Source organism: Panthera leo, chromosome B1 (assembly GCF_018350215.1).
Source record: "Panthera leo isolate Ple1 chromosome B1, P.leo_Ple1_pat1.1, whole genome shotgun sequence".
Lineage (NCBI taxonomy): Eukaryota > Metazoa > Chordata > Mammalia > Carnivora > Felidae > Panthera > Panthera leo.
In genome coordinates, this window is record NC_056682.1 from 4,152,031 (window position 1) to 4,172,500 (window position 20,470).

Consider the following 20,470-nt stretch of genomic DNA (forward strand, 5'->3'; position numbering starts at 1 on the left):
CTGTATATTAGGCAGAAAAGGGGATCGTAGACTTCTGTGTTCTTCATCCACCAGCTAACATCTGGAATGTCCTCTCGCTTCAGGAAAGATATCAACCCAGTGTGTTTTACTCAAAAGAGGGTTATGGTCTATTATTTATTAAAAGTGATGGCTTTCCATGAACTGGGAATGTTTAGCTAAAAAGTAAAAAGTAAACATGGAAATAATAATTATCCTAACAGATGGAAGGGCTTGCCATCTATTTTTAGATTCTGTACCTTTTTTGCTTCTCAATTGTCCGCAAGTAGGAATAGTTTTAAAATCTGACAGCAGCCTCTCCTAGCTGCACGGCCACAAACACATTGCTCACCTTCAGTTCCACACTTACAAAATGGGGATTTTAATTTCCATCGATTTTAGGGTGCCCTTAAAGAGTCAAATGAGACCACGTAAGACTCCTCGCAGTTCAGCGCCATGAAATCATCACCCGGGATTCAGAATTACCCTAAAAGTTGAAGGTTATTGTTGTTGTTTTTGTTGTTTATGATCAAAACAAAACAGGCGGCTTTGAGCAGCACGGCACTATCCCTGTGCAAGACACATAACCCTCGTCATCGGTAAGCTCCGAAAGAGAGGATGCGTTTTCTACAAAGTCATCCTTAGAGTTAGCACAAGCATAAAAAAATGCTTTAGATATTTGTGAGTGCGGCGAGTGGTTTCCTACAAATACTCTGAGCCAGAGCAGTGCATGCCTTGACGGTCACCTTAGAAGGGAGCCATTCAGTGGTTTAGAAACAACCGTGGTTATTTTTAGTCCATCCTAAGTAACATTCACTCTGTGGAGTGTTTTGCTTCCCTCAATTAGTATTCTGAGTAATGTCTTATGTTCTGATAGCCTGTCCTGGAACAGGCATGAGTGTGACCAGGGAGAGGGCAATTCATTCAGACTGGCTTCTGTTAGAACTGGCTGCTGGAAACAATGCCAGCGATTTTATTTTTGGTCTATTAGTAAAATGACAGCACTAATTCGTTTCACAGAGGAACCAAACAGCTGTCAGATGGCAGTGAGCTTAATAGTACACATATTACTATTTAGTTATGCTGAGTGGGGTTTTTCCGCTGGCACAGTTTTATACTGTAAAGCGCTCCCAGCCCTTTCCAAACTGTACAAGTGACTTTCGTGGGGCACTTGTCCTCAGCGAGCACAATTCTAAACATAACCATTCACCGTTGGACCTCCGCGTGCTAATTCACCACATTCAAAATGACAAATTGTCGGCAAAGGTAAAGGACAAACAGACGTTCTAGGAAAATTATTTTTAAAACTCGACTTTTCCCCCAACCACACAAAAATCGTATCTCATAGCCACCTCTTTCTCCCGTGTCTTCTGCAAACCCTTCCCCAGGCATCGATGGGTGGGAAATAGGGATGTGATTAGTTGACCTTACATTTCATACTAAGAAGTTTAAGGAGTTCCTGTGGGGTCGAAATCAAAGTGCAATGTCTGTGGGCGTGGGAGCCTCTGAGAAGAACATATACCCAGAAAGGAAACTTGGAAAGCCGAGACTAGATGCACAATTGGAAATGTAAACACACTCACTGACCCTGTGTTACACACAAAAACACAAAGGTAAAAATTGAAACAAGCTCTGTGGAAAGCAATAGCAGAGAACGTGTTGACGGCCAACTTCAAAATGATTTAATTTTCCAAAGCCCTGAGTCTCCTGGTGTGTGTCAGGTGATTCACAAGGTTGTCTTGTCAGTTAGAGCCTAACAATTAGACTGCGTTACAGGGAGGCCCCCTGCAAGAGCCACTGACTTTTCCTACCGGGTATTTATTTAGAGGGTGGGTCAAATAATGAAACCAAACTGCCCCAGGAGGAATTAATACCAGGCTTCCAAGCGAAGGAAAGAGTCCTGGCTTTAGAGAAGGAGTCCCATATCATGGCCACCTATCTTTGCGAATAAAGTTTTATTGTAATGTGAGCATGCTCATTCATGTGGCCTTGATGTAGAGCATTCATATCATAGCACCAAATGCTGGGGTTGAGACAGAGACCAGATATACTGCAAAGCCAAGAGAAGTTACTGTTTGGCCCTTCACAGAAAAAAGTTCGTCAGTTTGCAAAGCCAGAACAAGTTACAATCCAGCCCTTTTCAGAACGAGTTGGCCAGTTTTCTTCTGACTGATCGCCCTGGAATTTCAACTCCTCTCTGCTCCTGAATGGCAATGTTACATTGGGAAAGTTACCATATGTCTGGGGGTAACTCTAGAGGAATAAAGTAATTACTTACCAAGTTCTAAGGATTCAATGAAAGTGAATATACAATAAAGTCTTCTGGTTTTCAATTTTAAAGTGTGAATGCGACCCTGTGGCATCTTGTAGTAAAGTTGTTGCAAACGGAAACAATCGCACTGTAGGTGGTTAAAATACTGCCTAAAGTGCGTCGTAAAACGTGAACGCTGTACGTAACGTTGTATTTCATTGTACTGTCGTATTTTGTTCATTGTTTACATTGAAAGTACAAACGGTCTGTGCTTGTTTTATAGGGTAGTTTACAAATGAAATGGCACTTCACTTAATTTTTCAGGAACCTCAGTAATAAATAAGGATTCGTTGTAAACACATGCCAGCTAGTTCCTCTGATTTGGTGAGGTTGATGCAAAAATAATGCATTATCAGTGTTCTCGTGACTCATGCATATCAACTTTTCTTCCAAAAAAGAGTCAAGCAAACACGTAAATTTTGATACACATGTCAAAATTGTGCCATATGGGAAGGTTTTAGGCAAGTGTGAAAGTCTTCAAAAATGAAAAATAAGACGTGGAATGTTAAAATTCCGTTTTTATGAGTTAAGATGGATAACACATCCAAAGCCGAAACTGTTCACCATCTTATTCCTGCACAAAATCTCCCATTTGTTACCCTCCTACACTTGGGCAGAGCTGCGGGAGGAAATGACAGTGTCCCCACACACCAGCTGTCTGTTCACCCACCCTGCTCTCTTCCCACATGGAGCTTTCCATTCCATTATTCTAATATTTAACCATAAATTTGAGCAAAAAATTACACACCCGATTCGAAAAATAAAAATTAAAACTTGAGGATGTACTTGATTAAAATCACTTCAGGAGCTTAATGGGATGTATATAAATTAATGTTGCAAGTTGACAGGCCCCAGGCCACTCTTTTGCTCATTAAATGATATATTTTCTCTCTGAGGATATGCAAGAATTACAAGGCTCCATTTTGTCAGAACCAATGTCAAGAATGTCTGCAAGGAAGTTAGTTACGGCAAACATGGAGGCCATCTAGAAAGGGCATTTTGTCCTCTACTGTCATGGAACGGATACTTGGGCAGCACAGATTTTCCTCAATCGGGTTTCAGAGAAAGGATTCGGGAGAACACAAATAAAAAGAAGAAATTCTTAGCTCTCTTGATTTAGAAGCTTAATTTCTCTATGTATCTTATTCTTTTGATCAATGCTTGGATACAATCAAAGATGTTTCCTATTTTGGTTTATGCGACTCTGGTTGGCACCAAGGAATAAGAGGTGACATAAACCTTTAAAATAATAAGAGATAGGCGGTTTTCTAGAAATCTAAATCTGTTCTAAAAATAAATTGCACAAACTCATAGTGCAACTGCATATGATGCCTTTTCAAGCTAATCAATAAAACCAGTGCCTCATTTTGTTGAAACTAAGAATAAACCCCTAATGGGCCTTTTCTTGGAATACAAACTCTATAGCGATCACCATCATAGCTATTATTCAGAAGAGATTGTAGATCGCCATTTTCCGACTAATTTAAAGGAAACAACAAACACGAAGAAACTGTCTAATAAAGGTTGGAAACTTCTTAGACTAACATACCCTTTAAAAAGATGCTTAGATTTGGGGCGCCTGGGTGGCTCAGTCGGTTGAGCGTCCGACTTCGGCTCAGGTCGTGATCTCACAGCTCCTGAGTTCGAGCCCCACCCCAGGCTCTGGGCTGCGGATCCTGACGGCTCGGATCCTGGAGACTGCTTCGGATTCTGTGCCTCCCTCTCTCTCTGCCCCTAACCCACTTACATTCTGTCTCTGTCTCTTTCAAAAAATAAACATTTAAAAAAAAAAAAAAACATGCTTAGATTTGACAACACAGATGCCTGTTTGACATTCAGTGACCCACCAACCTTAGGTAGCAAGAATATCAGAAATGATAATAAATTTACATGCTAAGCTCAAAGGAATGGAAATAAATTCTGACTCTCCTGTAGACTGTTTTAAGAACCTTGCCAATAAACATTTATATCTCTTTTCACCATTTGGATGCATATTTGGTATTTCTTTCACCATACATCAGAGTGTGAAGCACTAACTTTTTTAAAGCCTTTTACATCTAGCTACAGACTGCTTATATTTAATGGAACATACATATCTTTCACAAAAGGACCTGAAGAGGGGAGACATTTCTCTCATTATTTTTTTTAAATTAAAAAAAATTAAAATTTATTTATTGTTGAGAGAGACAGAGACAGAGCTTGAGTCGGGGAGGGGCAGAGCAAGAGGGAGACACAGAATCCGAAGCAGGCTCCGGGGTCCAAGCTGTCAGCACAGAGCCCGATACGGGGCTCGAACCCACAGACGGTGAGATCATGACCTGAGCCAAAGTCGTATGCCCAACCGACTGAGCCACCCAGGCGCCCCTCTCTCATTATTTTTAAAACTAAAATGATTTTTTATTTATCTATCCCAATTGTAAGATTTTTGTTCTAACTTAAATACTTAGCATTCATTTCCAGCATTCTTGGACACTTCTCGTTTCAATGCATGCGTGGTTTTTCTTTTCATAATCTGAAGCGAGCCCATGCTTTCACATCTTTTCTCTGAGTTACCGCAAACCAACCAACTATAATGAGTAGCACCAGTAAAAAGAAAAAAAATCCCCTGTGATGTCTATCCTATATCCCTCTCATTTTAAAGTAAATAGTGAACAAGTCAATAAAACCGCTGCAAACATACCTACACAAAGGAGCTGAGATTGGAGAAGAATTGAAAAGTAACCCTAACCACCACGTGCAACTTCCTAGCTTGTCCAACAAGCAGCAAATACCACCCCACACCTCCGCTGGGACACAATGGTGTTGCGGATTCTCACTTAGAAAAGCCGAGAATCATCGACCCCTGGCCATTTTCTTCGCCAGGTGAAAAAGATGAAGAGACACAAAGCATAGAGAAGGGGGGGGGGGCAGTAGACACAGGTGTCCAGGAACAGGATGGCAAAGAGGATATTCACGCGCTCGAGAGGGGCACAAGCAGTGAAGAAGAACGTCACAGAACTCACAATTTGAAGCCACAATCACACACTATACTTGCTGAGGCCACCTTTGATGCCAATCGGCAGAATGAGAAGCACAGATCAAAATCTTTACACACCAGAGGACGAGCCCAAACGGTTGCAGCAGCTAAATTTCTGTCTCACGGCAACTCTGTGAAGCAGGTGCTACTCACTGTTCATTGCAACGAGGAATCTGACATGGTCACTGCTTATGTAACACAAGCAAGGGTCACGCTTGTAGTGACTGGGAAACTGGATTAACCCACACCTCAGGATCCAAGCCGTCACCCACATGGACACATTTAAATTATTAGCTTCCCCTAACGCTTTTCATTCCTAGCACCCAGACAATAGATGGCCAAGGGTTGCCAAGGGTTGACGGTGTTTTGATGGAGAGAGAGGCCATCTCATTTCCAGGGAATTGAGTCACACATTACTGATCCATGGCAGGGAAAAGGAAGGAAGGAAGGAAGGAAGGAAGACAAAGAGAGAGACTATGAAAACAACACTCAGTCTCATAATTTTTGTTAGTAAAGGTTCATCTTAAATAAAGATCAATTTTCTTTTTCAAACATTACCCAAGGTTCCTTGTTACCAAATATTGTTTGTACATGAGCGTACACGCAAGGAGCAAATTGACCGATCCAGAGAATGTTAAAAAAAAAAAAAAAAAAATCAACAGAAGGAAAAAAACAATCTTGAGAGATGAGTGGGTACAAAGAATAAAATAAATTGTAATCAAGAGCAAATATTTTAAGAAATGCAAGTATAATGACTCATGGTTTGGGAATTCCCATTAAGGACAAATAGTAACCAATCCTTATTTTGTTTGTGAATAATGATTTGGAAGATGCCTCTTCTATGGAATTGGTCTGCCCTTTATTGTGTCCCTTTCAGACAGGCTACTGTTTCTGTGTGCAGATTTCCAGTGAATATACATTGTTTTCTCTTATTTTCAAAAGAAAAAAAAAATCTCAGCTACACTGACGGCCTTCGAAGGCATTAAGTCAGTCGTTTGAAAATAATATAATATTGAAAAACTTTTGATTACCTGGTTCTACTTTTCATGCAACTTCCAGGTAAGAGCCAGAGATTCACTTAAGAATATTAATTTCCTCATCCTCTTCAGAAATATCTTCCTTTACGATGTTCATTATTTAATTTTTTAATGCTCCTTGCAATCAGCTGAATCATGCAACTATACGGAGAAAACTCCAGCAGTCCTTCCTCCTAATTCCTCCCCATTCCAAATCTTCCCTAAACAAATGCAGGCTAACAATTCAGGTATTCTACAATTTCCCGAATATTCACACCAGCCTGCATGTGTGTAGATACGTGTGCATATATGCAATGCACATACCAGCATGCATGTGTGGATACATGTGCATATACGCAACACGCGTAAGTGAGACATGCATCCTCAGACACACACACGTGCGTGCACGCCTAGGCAAGTACTTCAAAAACATTTTTTGCCAAAATGGGATTATACAGCATTTTCTTCCCTTTCCTATGTTGCAGACATCCCTTCGTATCCATGCGTATAGGACTACACTAAATCTTTTTAATAGTATGAGCGCTTTGAAAAAAACTATTTCTTTATGGTGTTGCTTGAAGCAAAATGGTACATGGCAATAGAACGAGGGTGTGTGTGTGTGTGTGTGTGTGTGTGTGTGTCAAGGCAAAAGTTTGGCTCAATATCTCTCAACAGGCTGCACAGCACAATTTATTATTTTAATGAATTTATAGCAATCTACTCCTACTGAATCAGAAACTAGATTTTCTAGTACATGGAGAGCAGATTTCATCTCCCTGGGGTAAATGCACATTAATTAAGTTCACAGAGCCAATATATAAAATCAAAATTCCAAATTAATAAATTACAACTCACAGCAACTAGACTATTTTCATTGATACAACAGTCGTTTTTCTAACACGGGAGGCCTACATACGAAGGCAAATTGCAACCTGAAGGCTTCTTGCTTAAACATGGAATCCAAACAACAGAAATAAATAAGAGAAGCGATAGAAATCAGATAAAAGAGCATCTGATGCCGCAGGTGAGCAAAGCTCATTCCATCAATCTACACACGTCATTCTGACCTTTTCGTTAGTTATGGAACTCCTGGGGACTTGATGGAGTCTATGAAATGTTTTACACAGAAAAACACACATGCAAAATTGTGCATGTAATATCACAGCCTCATAGAAATTGAGATGATCCATGACCCCCAAATTAGCAGTGAGAGATAGAGTATAGGGACAGCCTCATAATGGATTGGATGATTAAAGTGGACTCCCTTCATCCACACCCCCAACAGGGATGACTGTTCAAGGGACTCTCAGACTCAGCGATCTTGTAACCGAGCGCGCAACTCCTCTTGGTTGACCTTGACTGGACATGGCTTTGCCTTTGGCAATGTGTTTTGCTGCTGGCACTTATTTTAATTTCTATTCTTTCATCGGATGTATCAATAGCCATGGGTTATATATAAGCCTTGCTAGACTGTTTAAACTCATTCCTTTGTGACGGGTCTGCATCTCTTTTCTCCGCATCATCATTTGATTGCATTCACATTGTACTTTCAGAAAGTAATCATATTTCTCCTATGGTTGTGCTTTTCCAAAGTGTTAGTACTGATATTACTAACAGCAATAATTATTTTCAAGTGCCGTTCTAAAATCTTTGATTAGCGGTTCTCATGTAGCTACTGTTGAAAATCCCTGCAAATCAGGAAGAAGTGCATCTAGAGAAGGTCTGATATGAGGGCCAACAGCTCTGCTCGCTACAAGGTGAAAGTAGGTAAGCAAAGGTCACCCCACCAAAGGTCCATGTGTACCTGGGTTTGCCAACCCACACCATCTAAATAGTCAAGAGGAATGTGATTCTAGTAGTTCCTCATTTGTTTCAGCCTCTATTACTGTTATAAACTCAAGATAATGTTCGAGTGCCAGCTAATGGACAGCTAACCGCTGTTCCTTTGCCATCACTTTCTTTAGTCAGAAATGTCTCTCTCTTTCCAGGTGGGTCATTCATGTTTCACGCTTTAATTCAAGTTGAGTTTGGATAATCACTTCAAGGGAGAAATAAATCAGGGCTGACATTCTAAATAAAGCTTTGAGTTTGAAGGGTAATAATCTAGCTGCTCTTTCTAAGTCCGGATCCACGCATGTTAAAGGAAAGAAAATTCTGCTTGAGGGATGTGTCAGAGGGAAATGCGGAATATATTCAGTCAACGCGAGACACGTTGTTGATCCGGAGCCCCACCCCGGCCCCAGAGTTAATGACTTAGTGCAACCCGGATGCAAAGGTCTGCTTGGAGCCGAGTTTCCCTTCTCCCTGGTGAAAATCGAAGTGGTTGATTTGAAACCACCGATACCACATGAAACCACATGAAAACGTTGGCCATTTGCATCCACGAAATAAATGTATCATAAAAGAAATGAATCCATTTTAAGTTCTCACAAGTTTAATTTAATGGCCTATATTAAGTCCATTATCTTTTAAACATGAACAGTTTTAGCACAGCGTGGACCACCTTAACTCTTGGTCTTTAAATCACTCCAGTGCTGTTTTAGAAGCTTCTAGATGAGAGGATGTGTTAACCGGAGGGAGAATCAAATTCACATCCGTTAACTGGGGACACTTATTGGTGGTTTTCCTTTTAGGTATTGAGGGGACAAAATATGAAACACGACAAGAAATTAAGTTCTGGTTGAATGCAGATTTCTTATCAAAAACTAGTTTTGAATATTTAGTTGGAGGCAAATGTCAAGGATTCAGGCTTTCCATTGGTGCCTGCTAGAATCTGTGAGAGTTAAGGGGTCAAAGACAGAGGAGCATGAGACGTGGTGTACTGTCAGCTAACGTCTGATGGCCAACGTGCTGTGGGGATTTGGCACTCACCATTTCCACTTTGCTCCCCTCCCTGGATGGTTTCAGATGCTACGGCCATGATTTAAAAGCCAAAAGGGGACAAAATGGTGACATGGAGGCAGAAAAAAACAGAAAGCTACAGCTCATTTAATAGTCGAGTGACAATAATTCAGCCTTTTCTTTCGGGATTTCTCAGAGGGAGTGGTGTAGGCCAGGGACGAAACCATGTAAACCTGACCCTCTGGCCGCTCCAGGCCCCCGTGAATCCTGAGGAGAATGGGGGCCTGGCATCTCCCCCTCCGGACACCCTTCCATCCACCTCCTCTTGCTGCTACCTTCCTACAGATGGTACTTTGTTTTGCTCCATATGCTTGATTCTTCCTCACTCAGAAAAACCCTCCTTTCACCCATCTTTCCGGAGAACTTCTGTTCTGTGCCTGATACAAGAAGGGCGTTTGACACATGAGGCTTTTAAACACTTCATCTGAAATAGAGCCCAAGCATTAATTCCGTAATGACCTGCACCTGGCCCCCAAGTGCAGCTGACCTTCCCTCTCGGCCTGACCTTGCCAAACACCAAGTACTCTCTATGCGCCATCGAATTCAGGCATTTTCTCCTTTGCTATGGCATCACAACCAACATGCTTCTTTTCCTCTTTGTATTCCTATCACTTAGCTCAGCACTGGGTCTTTGCTCACTGGGAGATGCTCAGGGAAGGCTTACTAAATAAATGAGAGAAAGAATGAATGAGCACATCTTGCATGTCTATTCGCATAGCCACATACATATTCTCCGGTATATATACATGTGTGCGTATACACACATATACAACATCCAAATGTATATGTATGTATCTGTATATGTATGTGTGCAAAAACATAATTCTCTGTGTGTATACACACATGTATAAATGCACACTCAGGAGCATGCATTTGCACATGCATACACAAATGAACTTAGGTATATAAGAGGATGTATGGGGAGTGGTTAAGAACCACAACTTCAGGAAATAGGTAGACTGTGTTTAATCTCTGCTTTCACAGTTTTGAGCTAAGAGGTGTTTGCAAACTAAATTACTGTAAGTTATGACCTCATTTTCTCTACCTGGTGATACTAGGTAACTTTAATTCACTTACAGGAATCTTGTGAGAATTTAATAAAAAAATCTATGCAGGAGTTTATATCATACTACACACACACACACACGTATCACCTCTCTCTCATCTGTCTATCCGCAGATATACATATACCTTAGTAAGCAGAATGTAACGCTATAATTGATAGAATGGATAATTTTAAGACAAAAAAAAACTTGGAAAAGAACAATTCCTTGAGAAGAGCATTTTATAACCCAGGGGAGGCTCTTAAAGCATTTTCATGGGCAATTGTTTTTTCTCATTCCAGCTAATGAACTGTTTTGTATGAAACACAATTTCCTGCCACAAGCAAATGTTTACTATTTCGTATGTCAAAATCCTCATTATACCACCAGTATTTGTTTCCTTCAAATCGATTCTGATGCTTTCAGATTCTTATATTTCATGCATAAAGTCTAAATCCAGTATATTCAAAGATGGGACCTTGGAAAGCAAATGGAAATGCCGAGTCCTTAAAATCAGTATCTTATGATCAAAATATATGACTGCCTACATTTGTGGTTAACAATTTTCCCTTTGCAGCTACCATGTCAGCCAGGATTTTTAAAGAAATCTTAAAAAGAATAGTTTCCCACCATTTACCAATTTTGCTGTAGACAAGAATCAAGTAAAACCTTCCTTCTGTAACCAAACTTGAATATCCATGTCAAAATATGCCTATGATTTTCATTCTGATTTATTTAAAACACCTTCTGTCCCATAGATAAAAAGCATTTGCTAATTGTTCAAAGAAAATTTGGTTCTCAACCAATGGAATTACCCTACACGTTCAAACACTGCTGTATACAAGGAAACTATTCATTCTCGTGAGTACACATTGACTCATTAATTTGAACCACAGAGCTGGTGTTTTCTACCCAAATTCTATTTCACAGAAAATATGGAATTATTAAAAACCAACCAAAGTCCACAAAGACATATTTCAACTGCAAAAATATCTAAAAGGTCAACCTAAATTATGGTAAATGGTTTGTGAAAACTACATTTTTAAAAATTGAATCAAGAATAAAATGATTGAACATCAGTCTATAAAAGTTATGGAACAGTCTGTGAAATATCTGAATGATATCCAGGACAAAAATAAACACATACATGAACGAAGGAAAAGCTATTTAAAAATAAATCAGAATTCAGAATCAAAATAACTAAAATGTCAGGTTGACAAATTTTTATCATATATTCATAAGTGTTTCTAACATTCTATTTACTTTTGTCGCTAATAAGAGAAACCATTAGAAATAGAAGCATCTTGGGGCACCTAGGTGGCTCAGTTGGTTAAGCATCAGACTTTGTTCGGCTCAGGTCTCTGAGTTCCTAAGTTGGAGCCCCTAGTCGGGCTCTGTGTGGACAGTTCAGAGACTGGAGCCTGCTTCAGACTCTGTATCTCCCTCTCTCTCTGCCCTCCCCACTCACACTATGTCTCTCTCTCTCTCAAAAATAAATAAATACTAAATACAATTAAGAAAGAGGCATCACAAAAAAAATAGAGGCATTTCCTTTCAAAAAGTGGAAAAAAATAAGAGTGACAGAGCGACAGGTTTGCTGGGGCACAGTCTCTAGATTTTCATGTCACCATATTGACTTGTTCTCCTTGTCCCCAAGTCAAATGATTGCCATGCCTTACCATGAATCTTTGTCATCACATAATATTTACTATGTCTTGACATGCCACATTAAGTTTCTGATTTCCTAAATGATATTTTTAATTCATACATAACCTTAATGAAAAAAATGAATTTTTTTTAAGTGATTGAAATATCAGTGAAAACAAGTTGACAAACAGAGATCTCTGAATAAATGCTACTTACATACACACTCCTTCGATATTGGGCAAATTTAAGAGTTCTGATAGTAATCTATGTCATTGTAAGTTGTGTGTACTCTCGATATTTTCTGTTATAAATTTACCAAAAAATTATGCAATTTCTTTTGTTTATGGTAAAGAGCAATGTTCAGTGATGCGACAAGCAAATGTAATATTACAAAACACTCTATTAAATTGGTAACTTCAACTATATTCTGTATTTATATGTTGAAATATGTTGATCTCACCAATAGTCTATAAATTTACTAAGACCCTTAAGGTCTCCATATTTAGAGTTTCAATTACTGCAGATGAGCATTGTTACTGTGAAATTTATAAATATTTCCATTTAATTTCCAGGGTTAAATTCAATGACTGAATGCATTCATTAGAATTTTTAAATTATTGTTTTCATACTCATTATGTAGTATAATATTTTCATGCATGAATAATAATTTATGTAAATAATGCCCATTCTAAATTACTGCCAGAAAAGTACAAAGTTCAGTGGCCGGATTAAGCCTGTTATCAAGGTGATTATGTTTAGAGACAATTTAAAAGTTGAAAAGACTTTCTCCAATTTAAGCAAAGGTGCTTAAAAATTTAAACATCATTCTGGTAATACTAAATTCTAATTAGAACTAGAAAATATAGTACTAGTCTAAGACTATATAGCATTATGTTTTGAACAAGCTGATCTAGTGTTTTATATCTAAATCAAATTTCCTTTAGAGGTCTTGGATAAGACATAAGAATTTTATTATATGATTTAGTTTATATTAACTATATGATGGACAGGGTAATCAAAATAAAAACTCATGGGAAACAAGGAACCCTGAATCCCTCCAAGGATTCAATGTTCTGGTTCCAAAAAAAAAAAAAAAAAAAAATTAGATAATATTCTGATTATTATCATTGGTTCTGCTTTACATTTTATTTGAATAGGCATGTTTGTATATTTCATGCAGTATCAGTATTGTTAATAAAATTCACCTTCTCCAGTGACATTGCCTTCAGCTAAATCTAATTTCACTCTGGGCACTTAGACTAGGGAGAAAGCAGTCGGTGCCCTAGTGAAAGCTTTACTCTCTTCTAGATAGATTCTCTAGTCTGTAATCCTCTGTTGAGACTACAGTTAACTTTGTTTATCCAGATAGTACACATTGATTTTCTCAGGAGACCTTTATGCTAATGGAGAAATATTTTTAAATACAGATGTTAAATATTATATAGAATTTTGGTTTTGCTGACAAAGCACTTTTTAATGCAATATCTTTTTTTTTTCCTTTCTAGAAAAAGGCTTGTGTCTGCTTGCAAATATCAGACTATATGATAGATGTCATTATTTAAAATATAAATTTCAAAAAGAGCATGTCCACATAGCAACAGTTTTAAAATGCACATTTCACTTAGCTCCCAGCCCTATTCACTTTTCCACTCATTTTATAAAATAGCTCATAAGTATTTTTTCCAACAGAGACAATCTCACCAATCATGTGTTATATAAAATGACAACGAGCAATACCAACAAAAAATAGCCCAGAAAAGTCCATAGAATTACTCTTTTGATCATCATTCAACACCAACCAAGTCTCCACAACATTTACCTTAGGAAATTGAGCAAAATGTAATATTAAAGTGCCAACTTTGTCTGGAAGGAGACGACAATTGTCACGGCTTCTGAAACAGGGAAGCATTATCGACCTTCTGAGCAAATGTCAGATATGTTGACTGGACAAGGTAACTTCACAGGCAGCTAGGTAGGGTGCCTTAGAAACACTTTCACAATGTTGAGCGAAAAAGAAATTATGTGAAGTCAGTGTATGTGGAAAGTGGTAGGCACGCACAGAGGCAAAAGTTAATAATAGCACCTATCAACCTTAAGTTGGCTTGTTACTCTCCAAATATGAAATGATTCCCCAACGGTAATAGACTTAAACACCTTTAAGTATATTAAATATACTCATGCCAGTTTATATTATATACACACATAGTATATAAGTATATGTGCATGTATACTATATATGTATAGTATGATACATATATTTATATAATATGTTTATAATACATAAATGCCCTGGCCTGAAAGATATTGCAGTAAGAACAGTAAACAATCCTAAATGTCACTACGCCCAAAACTTTAAATAAAAGCATGAATTTGTCTGTCTACCTATCTGTGCAAAAAACACACGCTACCCTTATGTTTTCTGGTAATTCTACAGTAACTAAATTCAACTGTGTAAAGCACATGTAGATTTTATCTTTCCACAAAGAGTGATTTTTTTCCCCCAAGTGCACTGAATACTCCAAACAAAAACATAGGCAGATGTGATTAACCCAGAAACAGGTAAATGGGATCTGCTGTAAATAGGGATTTGCCTAGACCCCTACCCACAGTCTATTTTCAATTCACAGGCTCCAGAGTTTATTTATGCTAAACATAATAGTCTTTGTTTTACCCGTGAGAGCAAATCTTGAATACCTCTGTACAACAAGACTAAAACAGACACACCTCAGCATTTACGCTTAGAGTGTTACTAATTTCTTAAAACCGAATGCCTGAAGCGATCATCTCTATTATTTCCTCTCTCAAAGGGCGTACTCTCTTTCACCTTTTCAAAATTTTTGTCCCAAAGTAGTTCAGCGATATCAAGACTCCAAAGGGTACCAGGCACAAACTCTGGAAACACAAGCAAACTCCACATGCCTTCAAATGACCAAACGGCAAAACAAAATCATCTTCTCAATTAAAAGTTTCAGCTTGGACCAGAAAGACTCACGGAATGGAATTCTCTTTAATTAAGCACTAACTTCATTACTGGCTACCAAAAGTTTTAAGGCAACACTTCTGAATTGAAAATGATTTTTCACAGAAAAGCAGTCTTGCTAATTGGTATTCAAAATTTTCCAAACTTCTCCACTACATGTCACAAGAAAAACCACTTCTCCAATTAAAAAGAGCGCTTCCGACAAAGGAAAATTGTAAACACAGGTTTTGCGCTGGGAAATTCGGCAATTAGACTAGACCGTGTTCTGCCATCATCAATATATAAATCTAGAATATAAACATCAAATGTTTATAACATCCAACCACCTCTGAAAGAGCAGCTTATATTTGCATTAGAATCTTTAATCCAGAGTGGCAAGGGTGAGGTCGTCTGGACAGTATGTGGGTGCAGAGCACATTAAATGTCCTACCTTCATACAGGGCTTTGAAACCTTGGGCACTCACGGCGAAGTCTGTCGTGAACCACAGCGCGAGGATAGATCCTGTGCTGACGATTGAGGACGGCAGCTGAAATCCCGATAATCTAAACCACAAAAAAATACATGAACATGGTTAAAAAGCCTAAATGTGTTATTCAAGCTTATTTGATGAGGTCACTGTGTTTCTTCTTTCCCTGCACTATGTTTGAGACACGTCACGAAACAATGACAAGTTTCATACCCAAGGTGTTGCCAGGTGATTGAAATTAGGCACGTTCAACTAATGGTTTATTTAAACAATTTTGGCAAAAATTCTTTCTTGAAGAAATTGTATAATGCGTAAGACAGGGAATGCAATGCAAAGGCATCCTCGTATGTGTGCTACATGACAAAATATGATTTTGCACGTACTTTATTATTTTCCTCCTAATTTGTTAGATGGGGGGTTGTCACATCTCATAGTCAATGTGCTTATTCTTACTATCTGCTCAAAATAAACCAGAGCTTTCTTGAAAAGAAAACATACTGGCCACAGCATAATAAACAAAAAACCTATTGTTCCCTTGAGCAGAGGTCAAATGAATTGATTTTAATGTGTGGTTTTCAAGACAAATCTTTTAGATTCTGAGATATGCTTTTCACCTATCACTAGGTTTAGATATATTTAGAAATTTTAATGATGATAGAGTCAGCACTCTGAATGAGTGAACTGGTATAATAATATATATTTTATGCATAATGCGTTATAAAGTTACAGGTTTCCAAAAGGTCAAAGAGACACTTCATCGGTTTATTTTTTACCTAAAGTTTGCTAATTAAGTAGCTTGTCTCAATATGTGATTTAGTATAGTGAGAACACAAATCTCTGTCTGAACACAAATCCAAAAGGAGTAAGCCTGAATGTTCATTCCTCTTAGAGAAATTCTGATTTGCCAGTAAGTCTATGGGTATTAAATACCTAATTCCAGCTGCCGTAGCTTTTAGAATCAAACTAAAAACTTGTTAGGGGAAAATAACAAAACAATCGCCGATCACTAAACAGCATAAGTCTAAATATCCCTGGATCGAAGAGGAAATATCAAAGGAAATTTAAAAAAAATACCTTGAAATGAATGAAAGTAAAAAGACAAGATAGCAGAAGTTAGAGGACTCAGCTAAGTGCTGAGAGGGAAATTAATAGTATTAAAATATACAGTATAAAAGTGGAAAGATCTCATATTAGGAACCTAAGCTCCCATGTGAAGAACTTAGAATAGTGAAATAAACCTAAGGCAAGGGAGAAGGCAATACATACAAGATAAACGCAGAAATCAAAGAAACCTAAAACAGAAGAACAACAGAGAAAAACAATGCAACAAAAGCTAATTCTTTGAAAAGATTGACAAAATTAACAACGATCTAGCAAGGCCCACACAAAAAGTGTGTGTGTGTGGGGGGGGGGGGTGGTAGAAGATATAAACACCTAATACCAGGAATAAAATAGCAAATATTACGAGAGACCACACAGACATAAAATAATAATGGAATACTATTTAAAAAATGCACACATAAATTTAATTTCCATGAAATAGGCCACTTCCTATAAAAACACAAACTATCACACTTTTTGAATACAAAATAGAAAATCTGAATAACCCTGTAACTCTTAAAACTCCCCCAAATAAATCTCCAGGGCCAGGTGGTTTTATAGGAGAATTCTACGCCATGGACTGAATGTTTGTGTCCCCCAAAAGTCATATATTGAAACTGAACTCCCAAGGTGATGATATTTGGAGCTGGGGCCTTTGGGTGGTAATTTACGGGCAGAGCCCCCATTAATGGGGTTAGCACCCTTATTAATGAGACTCCAGAATCCCTTTAATATGCCCTCTGCCATGTGCAGACACAGCAAGAAGAGGTTCTCTATGTAACAGAAAGCGCTCACACCAGACACCGAAGCAGCTGGAACATGATCTTGAACTTCCCTGTCTCAAGACCTGTGAGAAGTAAATCTGTGTTATTTATAAGCCGCCTTGTCTATGCTATTCTGTTATACACAGACATCTACCCGAATGCACTAAGACATCTACCAAACATTTGAAAAGTTGGCACCGATTTTACACAGTCTCTTCCAGAAAACAGAAGTGGATGGCAACTTCCTTATGTGTTTTATGGCACTAATGTTACCCTGTAACTATGGACTGAACTGTTGCCCCCCAAATTCACATATTGAAGCCCTACGTCTCAATCTAATTGTATTTGGAGACAGGGCTTTTAGGAGATAAGTAATATGAAATAAGGTCATGGGGTGAGGTCCTAATCTGATAGCATTCGTGGCTTCATAAAAGGAATAGAAAGAGAGATTCCCCCCCCCCCCGCCCACCCCCATCATGCTTTCACTTAGCAGAAGCCATATGAGTACATGGAGAGAAGGCAGGTGTGTGCGAGCCAGGACCAGTCCTCACCAGAACCTGATGGTGCTGCACTCTGATACCAGATATCCAACCTCCAGGACTGTGAGAAAATATACTTCCTGTTGTTTAAGCTACTCAGTGGATGGTATTTCATCGTGGCCGCTCAAACTAAATACCCCGATACCAAATCGAACAACACCTTTGCGAGACAACAATGGATCAGTAACTGCTCTCACACACATATAGATGTGAACATTTTTAACAAAGTAGGCGCACAGAGAGGCAACGTATCACACGAATTCTCCAACATAACCAAGCGGTGTTTATTCCAGGGATGTAAGTAGTGTTCAGTATTTGAAAATCAATCAATATAATCTGCCAGCACGACAGGCTAAAAGAATGAAATCACAAGATCGTGATAGTCTATGTAGAAAAAAGTATTGCACATATTTAAACACCCAATCGTGAGAAAACCTTCCAGTAAAATATGAATAGAGGAAAACTTCCCCAACTTGACAATGGGTATCTAAAAAAAAAAAAACCTACACCTAACATGATATTTAATGGTGTAAGACTGAATGCTTCCCCCTAAGACTGAGAACCAGGCAAAAACGTCTGTTCTCGTCACTTGTATCCAACATCGTGCTGGAAGATCTAGCCAGAGCAGGAAGCCAAGTGGAGAAAACAAATGCATATGGATCAGAACATAAGAAAGAAAATCGCCCCTCTTTGCAGAGGACACAATTATCTGCATAGATGACGCAGGGGAGTCCATAAGGAAACTCGTGGAGCTAATACTTGAAAAAGTGCACAGGATGCAAACGAACACACAAAATTCAACTGTATTTCTGCATTCTAGAACTTAACACATGGACACCAAGATTAATTATTACAATGGCATTTATAATCATTCAAAAAAATGCTTGGCTGTAACAAAACAGGTACAAAACTATCCTCTCAAAACGGTGCTATGGTGACGAAAGATACCAGTAAGAAACTAAACAAATGGAGAAACATATCGTGCTAACAGACTGGAAGCCTCAACACTGTAAAGATGTCAATTCTCCCCTAATTTATATACAGGTTTAACACTATTTCTATCAAAATCCCAACAAGATTTTTGGAAGATATACGCAAGATTCTTCTAAAATGGATATGGAAAGCTCCCAAACCTCAATAGAATAGCTTAAATAATTTCAAAGAAAGAAAGAAAGAAAGAAAGAAAGACCCACATAAATATGTTCCACTGATTTCAAGGTGCTAAGGCAATTCGGTGGAGTAAAGATAACCTTTTGACAAATGATGCTGGAATAAATAGATGTCCAGAGACGAAAATACCAAATGCAAAAATAAGCCTGTACCAAACTCTAATACCTTATATAATAATTAACTCAATATGGATCATGGACATAAATAGTAAACTCTAAAAATTTAGAACAAAGCATACTAGATAATCTAGGACTGACTGAAGAATTCCTAGACTGGACGCCCAAAGCATAATCCATTAAAGGAAACATTGATACATCAGGTTTCATAAAAATTACTATTTTTTTGTCAAAGACCCCATTGACTGGGGTCTAAAGACATGCTAAACACTGATAGAAAGTATCTACAAGCCTCATATCTGACAAAGGATAAGTGTCCAGAATATATAAAGAACATTAAAGACTCAACAGTGAAACAACAAACAATCCAATCAGAAAACAGGCAAAGAACATGAAGTCACTTTATGTAAAACAATATAGAGATGGCAAATGGCTACATGAAAAGATTCTCAACATCATTAGCCATTAGAGAAATGCAAATTAAAACCACAAAGAGGTATCACTACTTATGTATTCAGAATGGCTAAAATAAAAAGTAGTGACAATACAAAATCGGGCAAGAATGTGGAGAAAATGGATTGTTCTTTTTAAAAAAAAATTTTTTTTAATGTTTATTTAGTTACTTTTTGAGAGAGAGAGAGAAAGAGCATGAGTGGGGAAGGGGCAGAGAGAGAGGGAGACACAGAATCTGAAACAGCTCCAGGCTCCGAGCTGTCAGCACAGAGCCCAGTGTGGGGCTTGAACCCACAAACCATGAAATCACAACCTGAGCTGAAGTCAGACTCTCAACTGACTGAGCCACCCAGGTGCCCCATGATTGTTCATTTATTGTTAGTCGTCACAACCACTGTGGAAGCAGTGTGACAGGTGCTTAAAACATTAAACATGTACTAACCGAGCAATTGCTCTCCTCGACATTTACCCCAGAGAAATGAAGATTTACGTTCACACAAAACCTGCACACAAATGTCTAGAGTAGCTTCATTCTTAATAATCAAAAATTGGGAAATATAGTAATTAAAAGAGTATGGCACAGGTAAAAAATACACGCATAGATCAGTGGAACAGAAAAGAAAGCCCATAAATAAACTCCCAATAATCTGGCCAATTAGTCTTCAACAAAGGAGGCAAGAATATACACTGGGGAAGACAGTCTTTTCAACAAATAGTGCTAGGAAAACTGGACAGCTATATGCAAAAGAATAAAACTGGACCACTTTCCTACAGTACACAAAAAAAGAAATTTAGAATGGCTAAAAGATCTACATGTGAGGCTCGAAATCATAAAACTCCTAGAAAAAAAACATAGGCAGTAATCTCTCTGACATTGACCATAGTAACATTTTTCTAGATATGTCTCCTAAGGCAAAACAAACAAAAGCAAAATTAAACTATTGGGACT

At 38.2% G+C, this 20,470-nt stretch overlaps 1 protein-coding gene across 1 annotated transcript in view; it reads right to left on the bottom strand.

Annotated features, from left to right (window-relative positions):
* LOC122217279 (CUB and sushi domain-containing protein 1-like) overlaps nucleotides 1–20,470 on the bottom strand; it is a 634,007-nt gene that overhangs the window by 380,896 nt on the left and 232,641 nt on the right. The window contains exon 3 of the mRNA XM_042934085.1: nucleotides 15,342–15,454. Coding sequence (XP_042790019.1) covers nucleotides 15,342–15,454 — 113 coding nt within the window. The remainder of the gene's footprint in view (nucleotides 1–15,341; nucleotides 15,455–20,470) is intronic.